The following is a 12,069-nucleotide window of genomic DNA, read 5'->3' as shown; positions in this document are numbered from 1 at the left end:
TTCCCTACATTTCCCTTGCACTTTTAGTCAATTAAGATAAAACAGATACATTCAAGCATTTTAAAACAAATTTGCCACCCAAATTGAAATTTCAACACTTAGTAAGCACAACTTTTACCCTTTTTGTGCCAGCTGGATCTGAGGACATAACTGAATCTGAACACAAGTTTACGTCAGACATCTCCAGCACTTTTTCACTAAGTTTTTATTATTTTAAGTGGGTTGACATTTAATTTTTTATTTAATACTTGTTTCTCCACACTTTTCCCAAGCTTAACAATGATTAACAAATTGAAAATCAATCCTAATTCATTTTATGTAAATAACAGCTCAGTGTAAATCAAATATCGTCTTGATGGCCTTGGTGTGTGGGGGAGTGGGGCGAGGCGTAATGCACTCTTCGAAGTGTATTGGGCAAGGAAACAAGTTAAAAGAGGTCAAAGATATCTTCAAATCAATTTTACTTGCTAAATTCTACGTGTTCTTCATGATAATGGTTTAGTTTTATTCGCATAGCTATTTCAAAGTTCTGCGCAAATCATTTTTCACTAACTTTTCAAAAGTAAGCGGTGCTCACTCAAGCGGAAATATTTTTCGATATTTATATCGTCATTTGCTTAAATGGATCTGTACCAATGTTAAAAAGTGGAAAAATCTTCAGGATATTACAAATGTATAATTTTACAGGATTTTTTCAAAGTGTAAACTTTATTTTGATACGCACTGTATAGAGATAATTTTTTCTCAATAAATTTACTTTTTTTTTAAAAGAAAACTGCCATATTTTGGTAGCAAAAACATACTAAATAGGGCAAAAACGTACTGGTTGGCAGGTCTGCAGTTATCCACTGTTGCAGAAATCTGTGTTTGGCCATTAATTTCTCCTAACTCCCAATTTTACACAATGCATATTTTACATCATTTAAAAGATCATTTAATTTTCTTTAAATGATACCATGCCATCACGAAAACAGCAAGATTCAAAAGTGTTGGATGAGGTCTGAATTGAAAAGCTGCAAAACGAGCAGAAATAGTCATGAAGGGTCATTACAGAACATGATTCTTAAATTGTCTTTGCAAAAAGAGATGAAAATCTATTCAAATCAAGCCCCTTCTTTTGCGGTGATGGTTCTGTGAGATAACATGGTTTGAGTCGTGGTTTGAAACACCCATGCATGTTTGTTTGTTTGTTTATTATGTGTTTGCTTGTGCAGACGTGTGTTTGATTCCATGTTCAAGTTGATGTTAAGGTGCATGAAAACAAAAGAAACCACTGAGAAACTCACTCATCACCACTGAGAAAAGAACAGTGACTTTCAATAATGTGTCATTTTGCAACTTTTGAATTTTGACCTTGGCCCACATTTCAAGGCACTGCACCTCCATGTGAACCATAATCATATCATGTAGGGTATCATTGTATGCTATATTCATTGATATTTACTGAAACCGAGGAGGGATTATCGATCAAAGTCCAAAAAAAAATTGAGGAGTTTAGATGGTTTTGAAAGCAGACCACGAAATCTAAAAAAAAAGCAGCTAGAAACAGTTCATGTCAATAGCATCGATACTCCGAAGCTTTGGAATAATCTATTGATCGATTACCTAAACTAAATTCTCATACAAGCAAGTGGGCCCTGGTGTTTGATATCATAAAACATTAATAATCCGTCAAATCTGAACAAGCCTTTAATACAAAATGAAGAAGTCTATGACATCTAAAGTGTTATCATGTTCCAATGACTGGCACCTGGTTGGTGCGTTTCAGCTTTCCACTTCAATATACTTTCAAGGGCAGCTCATACAAGATGGCGGTGTCACTGTCTGTTCTGATAATGCCAGATAATGTGACATGCATTGTATGTTTATTGCTTGCCTGACATACATGTACATGTATATTATTGGCTGGAAGAGTGAATACTGAAGGGGAGAGGGACACCTATCCATGTATGTAACATTGGCTGATAACGTAAGACAGTAACGAGGAGAGAGTGAGACATAAGAATAAATAAAAAGATGGTGGAAAAGACTGGACAAATATCAGGCAAAAGAGGGAAAGGACCATCAATTGGAAAGCTGAAAAGTAAATGGAAGAATAGAAGATGAGAAAGATAGTAAAAGGAGAAAAAAAGGAAGAAAAGAGAAATAAGAACATGAAAATGATGATGATGCTCATGATCATGATGATGATGATTATGATGATGATGTTGATGATGATGATGCTAATGATAGTGGTGGTGGTGGTGATGGTGGTGGTGGTGGTGATGATGATGATGATGAAGATGATGATGATGATGATGATGATGATGATGGTGATGATGAATAGAAGATGAGAAAGATAGTAAAAGGAGAAAAAAAGGAAGGAAGAAAAGACAGAAAAAAGGACAAGAAGAATTATGATGGTCGTGGTGATGATGACAGTAGTGATGGTGATGTTGATGATGATGATGATGATGGTGATGATGATGGTGATGATGATGATGATGATGGTGATGATGATGGTGATGATGATGATGGTGTGGTGGTGGTGATGGTGATGGAGATCACAGATGATGATAATGATGATGATCATGATGATGATGACAAATAATGTAAATGATGATATTAAAAGGAAAATATCAGGGTTTATTTTAATCAAAATTCCAATAAAGATTGCATTCAAATGACTCATAGAAAATGTGAGTCTTGGGTAAAGTGGACAAAGTGCTCCAGAATATACATTTTAACCCATTTAATATTAAAATGCTTTATCCCATAGGCTTTGGACGGGGAGTACCTGAGCCCAGCAAGCAACAGGTATAAGGAAGATGTACATGTACATGTAAAATGAGGAGAATCTGAGAAAGTATTAAAGAGCACTAAAAAATGTAAGAAAAAGAAGATGTGTGAAGAGTCATGATTCATGAGAAGTAGAGCTCTGTATGAATATATTTTCGAGGTCAAATCTTAAATTTGATCTTTTCATTCTCCATACAGCACAAAGGATAGAAACTGAGAAACAATGCATTGGACTCACATAATGCATTATCAGGCTCCCAGGGATGTCTAGTGTATTGTCAATACATTGCAATTTCTCAACATGTAATGTGTTTGACATCAATTGCTTAGTCTAGTTTTTACGACACTTTCATGTTTTCTGTCAAAACCTAAATAGCCCTACAATGTTTATAAGCAAACTAAACATGAGTAAACTCTCCTGTATCTCAAAAGACAACGACTACATATAATAGGGATTCCAATAATCAACATTACTTCTTGTATGTGACATAGCTGCAAAAAATAATTAGTCAGTTTATATATTACAAAAAGATTATCACAAAGAAACTGAAAAGGAGTTTGCTATCAAGTGAATTGTGTTAAATCCTTAACAAAAATAACATGCACTAAATTTCTAATATTAAACCAGATGTAATTGTACATGTATAATCAAGACTGATACATGGAAGGTATCTCTAATATCAATATCTCATAAATTCCAGAAATCTTTTCCTTGATCATTTGTACATTGTATTTAAACTTTTAATATTTTTTATAAACGATTATTTTCAATTGTTCGCATTTCATGACACTAAATCAAAATACATCAGAGGAATGTGACCACTGTACAGTACTTAGAAAATGCACTTTTTGGTTAGGCATGTGCCAAGCAATTAATAATGTATGTACCCCCCCCCCCCCCCCTATAACTTGGTAGGTATACTATTCCCATAAAGGGTCTGTGTTGACAGACTATCTAATACATTCTGCATAAAATCAATAGCAAGCTCATTTAATGTTTCACTCTCCTTGCTATGTATATTTTTAACATATGATGAGCAGACATTTAAGCTACACAGTCCAAGTCAGGAAAAACCTTGAAATATACATGTATGCAGCTTTCAAAGAAAGTTCTGTTTTTTTATTCTTGCTCACCCCCCCCCCCCCCCCCCCACCCCCCTCTTTTTTGTATATTTCTAACATTTAATAAGCGGACAATTCTGCTACTGTACATGGTATGTACATTGTAGCCTGAGTCAGGAAAACCCTTGCAATATGCATGTATTGAACATGTATGCAGTTGTCAAAAGAAATTTCCTCTTTTTTTGTTATTTTCTCCCCCTCCCCCTTCATTCTCGTTTCAGAATAAACAAATTTCTTTGAGTTGTATTGTGTAGGTGAACTGGAGTGCTGACATGCACATTTATATTGATATTGTGAAAAGCTACCCCTTGCATTTGCTGGGGTGACATTGTCACAAAGGTTGTGGCTCATTTCAAAGGCTAAAGTGTGGACACAGCAGACCAGAATCGATGAGAAGGGGATGGAATTGCGTGAAACGGTATATGCTGGAGACAATGGGGTCATTCACACGAGTTGAAGTGAAGTTCAGAGTGGCAAAAGATTCTCAAGAAAATCAGGGGCACATTGCAAAAAGTTTGCATTTACGTCCTAAATAAATGCTCATTACTGGTTGAAGCGGGCCAAAAAATTAATTCACATTTTAAGGGGCAAAATTTCACAACCTACCGCCTATAAAATAGGCAACATCTGATATATGTTTTAACATTGCAGTGATTGTGAATTTTTAGTATCTCCTTTTTCTTAATTTTTCAGAGATCTCACGAGTACAGTATTTATGATACAAAATTGCCCCGATTCCCCATGTTATTTTTTCCCAGGTTGAAAATCACATTGTTTACATTTGATTGCAACTCAATGAGTGCAATGTCACATCCATGTATTAAGAGATGTGTGACAGTTACATGTAGTTGCAATAAATCAAGCCCTCTTCAATCAAAAATACAAAATGCACAACATATTGTCTGAGTATCTGGGAGTTTTTTTTTCAACAAAACAAACGATTTCAATACAGTCTAATGAGTCTACTGTAAGCTGATTTGCCTGATGGCATGTGACTAATGTCATTTCAATCTACATGAGGATGCTTGGAATGATTTTGCCCATAAAAACGGAGTGCTTGCACTTGCTTCGAGAGTAGAATGGTACAAAGTCCAACACGCTTTTCAGACAGGTTGGGCCAGTGAGAGTGGATAAAAATGCATTGTATAGGGAACACGCACATGTTTTACGGAAACAAAAGCATACCTTTAATACATTTTGCGTGTCTAGAACCAAGTTCATAATAGTTTTTTTTTTCTTTCCTGATTATAGCAACTGCGCAAGTGTCCAGCTGCTTAATAATGGTATTCCACCCTGTATTAAACTAAATTGCACAAACTAAATCCATAAATATCATAAAGGACTGTTAAATGGTACTTATCCCTTTGTTATGATGCACATTTGCCCTTTGATATCATGGAGGTCAAGAATGACCATGAATGCAAACGGGGTAGCTTGTACACTACTACCTTTTTCATTGTACTGTATTCTGGAAAATTAGAGAAGTACGGTTTCCAGTATGAACACATCTCATTACAATCAATGGGAGAGGGTATGAAATTACATGATGAAGTCTTGGGTGGAGATGCGAGAGTGCGTGAGAAAAGGAAAAACACCTTAAGTAGCTGCTATCACCTTCATAAACATGTCACCTACGGTGTGATGGATAATCATGGTTGCAAGAAGGGTGACGAGATGGTGTGCAGGAGTTAAGAGAAGAGGTGATCAAAGAAGGGAAGATTTCTTGCTATGTTTCATTATGACCTTTCAGGTATACGTTACCATCATCATCAGAAGCAGCATTGGCAAGATCACTATCATCACCATCATCATCATCAATCATCATCATCACCATCATCATCATCAATAATAAATTATTATCATCAATCATCATCATCATCATCTTCATCATCACCACCACCACCATCATCATCAATCATCATCACCATCACCATCATCATCATCATCATCAATAATAAATTATTATCATCAATCATCGTCACCACCACCAACATATCAAATCCTCACCATGAACATCACCATCACTACTATCATCATCACCACCACCATCACCATCATCATCACCATCACCAACATCACCATCAATAATAAATTATTATCATCAATCATCATCACCACCACCAACATAACAAATCATCATCACCATCACTACTATCATCATCACCACCACCATCATCATCATCATCACCAACATCATCATCACCATTACTATCATCACCATCACAACCACCATCATCACCACCATCAGCACCATCGCCAACATCACTAAAATCATCACCTTTTCATCACCATCATCATTATCGTTGACACATTTACCATTAAACACACAATCACCATCAGTACACCATGATTAGCAATATCATCATCACAATCAACAACGTCATCATCACCATTACACTGCTTTTTACAAATATAGAACCCACCTGTATATCTGCATGGAATGTGTCCGATTTGAACTTCCCAATGATTGAGTTAACATGAACATACATTCCATCTACAACTCTCTCCGGGAATCCGTACTTGCTTGGTGCTCTAAAGAGAATAAAATAATAATATAGGGTATTTATATAGCGCACATATCCACCTTGTTACATGTAGGTGCTCAAGAAACTCCTATATTACCCGGCTAAGCTAGGCGTTCATAGCGCACACAGCTACTTACTACCGGTACCCATTTACCTCACCTGGGTTGAGTGCAGCACATTGTGGATCAGTTTCTTGCTGAAGGAAATTACGCCATGGCTGGGATTTGAACCCACGACCCTGTTTCAAAGTCCGAAGACTAATCCACTGGGCCACAACGCTCCACATAATACAAGTTAATTCAAATCAATTCAGTATCCTCAACAGTTTCATGATCCAAAGTGTGATTCGTATAGTAACTACACACAGATTTTTTTCTAATTTCAACTAAAATTTTAGATGAATTTTATTGTCACATTGAATCTAACACTGAATAATACAGTGTGATTATTTACAAGACAAAGATATCTGGAAGATGTTGGACCCTATAGGAATTTCAGAGACTCATTTTCCGGGACTCAGGGAATTTAAGGGGGAGGGATTCGCCATGAGCAACCAAGTTTCTGCCCCCTTTTAATTAGATATTTTGAACTGTTCTGTGGTCAGGATAAATTCATTAGCAAAATCCCTTTACCCTGAATTGTTTACAAATGAAAATCATCCATGGATAAAGTGGGTTGATTATCAAATTCAAGCACATTACCATCAAGCTGTAGAATAACATCAAATCAACCTGCCACATTCTCTAATGAAAAACATGAAATAAACATGCAGATTGTGCAGACGGAACTTCGACAGAGTATATAAGGCCTGCTTTTACAAACTTTGCTCATTCTCCTGAGGACGACAAGAACACACTTTTCAGGACCAACACTTGCCTAAGAAAGATACATGGTGTACCGTGAAACCTACTACACTATGAAATAAACATACAGCCTAATTGAATTCTATTCAGCTGCAAATATCAAGTTTAAATAAGCTATTTCTTGCAAAAAAACTAACACCAAAAAAGATCACTTTCTTTAATAGTGATGTTGTTGTTTTATATCAAGTTGGTTGTTATGTTGTTGTTGGGGGGTGTTTCATAAAGCTGTTCGTAAGATACGAATGACTTTACGACCGACTGGTGATCCTTTCTTGTGCTATGTGATATCCCTATGTAATTGAGTTATGACCTAAGAACATGTTCCAGTCGTGCATAAAGTCGTTCGTAACTTTACGAATAGCTTTATGAAACACCCACCAGGTTGGTTAACAACAACATCACTTGGGTTAAAATGGCTTGACACTCTAATATGATAGGCACTTACGACTGCAAAGACTGTTTATTCTCTGTTTTCCTGAGATCTCGACATGTCTCCATTTCTAGCTCCACCTGGTCCAAGTACTGGGAACAAAAATAAAAAGACAATAAGGAATACTTGGCCCAGAATTATTATACTTAATAATGGAAGTTGGACAAACCACTATCTTTTCTTTTTATCAAATTTCTCTCTCCTGAACTGCACATATGAACATTATTTCTGCTGTGAATATGACACATATTTTTAATTTCAGTGAACTTTTTAATACTTTTTACTTTGACACTATCGAAGTTGAAATTCATGAGAAACTACGTAACAATTTATACTCAACTTGGAAATAAATCCCCCTGCTTGAAAAAGTGCAGTAATCAAGTTTCTCATAAGGTCGTTTCAGACTGCCTCAAAGTTCGTCAGTTCCAGGTATTCTCTGATCGGGAAATTTACCCCAATCAGAAAATACCAGTTATTTTGGCAATGTGAAAGCAAACTACGCATTATTTCCCCGAAAGAAAATACTTGCTAAATAGTCTAGTTAGGTACTTGGTGAAATTACGAGAACTTTCGCGGGGATTTTTCCAAGGTCGCAGGTATTTTGGCAATGTGAAAGCAATTTACGGGAACTTTTAGCACAGCGTGTCGTTGGGCGCGGGCGCCTTGGGTGGCTGCTGGGCTAGTATTTTGAATATCGCGCCTTGCCTGCTTATCAGACCATACTGCACATGCTCGTAACTTCAGGAACCTATCCCGAAGGGTATGTTTCGGGGCGGTGTGAATGCAGGAATAATTAATGGGTATTTTTTAGCCTAAAAAAGTTCTCATAATTTAACAGGGATTCTTATGATCGAGGCAGTTTGAAACCACCTATTCTTTTTATTTCCACCAGGGCTGACTCCCACTACCAATATCCCTCGTTTCCCATCCCCCTTCTCCCTGTCCCGCCTTAGCTCAGCTCCCCCCTCCATCTCTCCTCCTCTGTCTTAGACTTTTTAACCTACATGTACAATCACCTCAAACGTTTTCTCTGAACAATCATTCCATTTCAAGGCACAATGAGATACCCTCCGGAGATGGAATGAATTACATCAGAGCATAAACAACTTGAACTACCCAAAACTGCCCACATTCAATTTGCATTTAGATGAGAAGAATGATACATTGTGCAGTAACTAAAGGCGACCACACACCTTACGATTGGTCTGCGACCCGATTTCATAATAAAATGTAGTAGAAATTGATGCTAATATTGAGACTTGGAATATCTTACTGTGTAATGTTCTAAATCATGGTATGAATACCTATTTCAAATTTGTGACTATGCTGTCATCCTTCTCAAAATAAAAGCGAATTTAAAGTCGTAATGACGTCATATCAGTCGTAAGATTGGCTACGATTTGATACTAATTTGGCCTTTACTTCAAAATAAAAGCTTGCAACCTTTCAAAATGGTTATATTAGTATTCTTTCAATTGATTTTAACCTCAAATAAAATGATACATGTATATTCCATTCACATTTTCAAAAAATGAGCAAAATGTGATTTGTTCCAAAATAGGACTGCGAACAGTTGTAAGGTGTGCGGTGACCTTAACGTTTCCTCCTGTATTTCTTCACACAGGAATCAAATCTATACCACATTTCAAAAAGCTATTTTTTTTCCAAACAAGCAATATGAACAAGAACATTTCAGTATTTCTACAGCTGAAAATCAGTATTTTGGTATTAAACTACAATAAGACAACACATAAAACTGAAAGTTTAGAAATAAATTTTGCATGAAACCATCAAAATTGTTCTCATTTTCTTTTTAAAAATAGTAGGAATTAATGAAAACTCGTACTAGTTCTCAGCTCTGTATCTAGTATTAAACGCATCACACATTTGTGCAAATTAATATGGATGCTCTCCAATTATTGAACAATTTTCAGCAACTGTTGGTCTCTATGCCTCAAGATTGCATCATGTAAGAATAACATGGAGAGAAAAACAATGAATGTACGCATGGGAATCATGTTAAGCCATTATCTTGAGATGGTAAGAAATTAAAAACTAATCCAATTAAGAGATGAAGGTACTAAACATGTGCTTAACAGCAAATTTATGTCATAATTTAATACTCATAACAAGAACTTTACAAGGCCAGCAGCACATGATGGCAATGTTTCTATTCAATTATCTTCAGACAAGGTAGTCATTTACATGTTGACATACATTGTAGGCCCAACATGTTTCACATCACAATACATGTACCCTCTCTTCAGCAAAACAGGGGGACATTTCATGAAACAAATACACTGTAGTTTTCAAGTAATTTTCACTGCTATCTGTTATAAGCCACTGAAATACTTGCATCTGATTGGTTCAGAACAAATTAGTCAGTGAAAACCATTATTTGCTTCAAGAAACACCCCCAAAGAAAGATGGGAACAGATATTTCAAATTTAATTATTGTGTTGTAGGCTACAGGTACCTACCAAACATATTGGATGTGTCTTTAGCTTTGTCCACGGAATCTAAAGGGGAAAAAAGAAAACAAAGATAGTTAATAACTTTCTTACAAATACAAATGACCCAAAGTCAAAACTACAGTATGTACTGATATCAAAATGTAATAGCATTATAAGGAATTGAAAGTTTTACACTTTTCTGTCGTTAAGTATTCAATTTTTCTTGACAAAGAAAGTATCAATAAAAAAAAAAAAAGCATCTAGTATAGATCAAATTTGCTTCTGGAAATACAAAAATGGTTCCTGAAAAGACTACCTTTAATACCCAAAAAGCCTCTATCATTGTTATTTGTATGAGAATCTGATGTTAGCCACACAGCAAGTTGAAGGGTCTGGAAATTGCAAAATACCATGGCCTTTTCATATAAAAGTTGCAATAGCAAAAAAAAATAAATCGACCATTCTGTCTCAGGTGCACACAAAACTATAACTTGCCTGATAAAGGCAGTGGCAAGTAATAAAAAAATTGTAGAGGTTGGTAAACCTTAAAAATCAATTGCTTTGAATTAAAATTTTCAGTAACTTTACATTATCTGTAACAGATGTTTATGGTCCTGATATTAAGTTTATACTATACTTGTACATGTAAAAGGTGTGATGCAATTATAAAGCTGGGGGAGGGGGCCAGAAGAGAGGGGTGTGTCCTTGTCAGATGAAGCACATGTGCACTTTACAGATCATAAACACCTTCAAATTAAACTTCCCAAATTCGGTCTGTTGAAAATTCACACCAATAGGTAAAACATGTACATGACCTTTATTTGAAGGTCGCCTAAACATGTAGACATGTTCCAGCTTCACATTATGCCTGTATACAAAAAAAAAGGAATTTAAGGAATTGTTCAAGTCGGTCTGGTAATCAATTCTGTAAATGGTGATAATGTTTACCTAAATGTTGAATGTTATAATCATTTTTTGTGTGATTAAAGAGGTTCTTATGAAATTCATGATATTTATAGTATTTTTTTATGATATGATGAAAAAGTCCTGCTTGGTGTGAATGGCTGGAATCCCCAGACTTTTTAAAGTATTGTTTCTTTGCGAAGCCAGTACTGCCAGCATATTGAAAGAAAATGATTTTAGTATTGTATAGATAGTGAACTTACTTGTACAAAAACTGTTGGCGTGGCGCGTTATTTATATGGACGCGAATTTATCATTTTCACTAGGAAATTAATGGAGCTTTTCAACTATTGGACCACAAAACAAAAGGTAGATACATGTACATGTAGCTGGTCTAAAAATAAAATTCCATCTCTAGACCTGCAGGTTAGAGTGTAAACTATATTGGATCAGCTGAAGACGTCTGCCCGAGCTATCAAGCATGCTAATAAGCTTTGGAGTTATCCTTGACGATAACGAAAAATGATCGGATTGCTTTACAACACTGTCTGGCAAGCCCATGCATACATGCTAGATGAGAAATTCTACACAGAGCATAATATGATATGGATATTTGAATTTATTTTCTTTTTGGCATAAATGTGTAGTTTTAAAGAACTGGAAAAAAAGGAGATTGATGAACATAATTACTGTGTACTGAAATATTTAACCCCACATGTAAATTCATAGAAAATGAAATATGTAAACTTGCTCAAATAATTTCGCTTACCAAATTTTGGGTCGTGTGAGAAAAGCTCTGTCTCAACTATTAAAGCATTGTACAGTCCTACATGTACATGTACATTGTACTGTATGTACATGTGAAAATCAGTAACGCAAATGATTTTTTTTTTAAGTAGCACAGTAGCGGTCTTTAAAAAAATGCGATACCAGAAAAAATAATTTCCTGATTATTAATATGTACGTAAAAAAAATTATTGTGAGCCTCTTTATGT

At 35.6% G+C, this 12,069-nt stretch overlaps 1 protein-coding gene across 1 annotated transcript in view; it reads right to left on the bottom strand.

Moving 5' to 3' along the window:
- The window catches only part of LOC121422068 (UHRF1-binding protein 1-like), a 61,079-nt gene that overhangs the window by 24,111 nt on the left and 24,899 nt on the right, over nt 1-12,069 (bottom strand). The window contains 3 exon segments of the mRNA XM_041616877.1: nt 6,324-6,432; nt 7,734-7,810; nt 10,199-10,237. Coding sequence (XP_041472811.1) covers nt 6,324-6,432; nt 7,734-7,810; nt 10,199-10,237 — 225 coding nt within the window.

This window comes from Lytechinus variegatus, chromosome 9 (assembly GCF_018143015.1).
Source record: "Lytechinus variegatus isolate NC3 chromosome 9, Lvar_3.0, whole genome shotgun sequence".
Taxonomy (NCBI): Eukaryota; Metazoa; Echinodermata; class Echinoidea; order Temnopleuroida; family Toxopneustidae; genus Lytechinus; species Lytechinus variegatus.
This window is presented reverse-complemented; position numbering and strand designations above follow the sequence as displayed.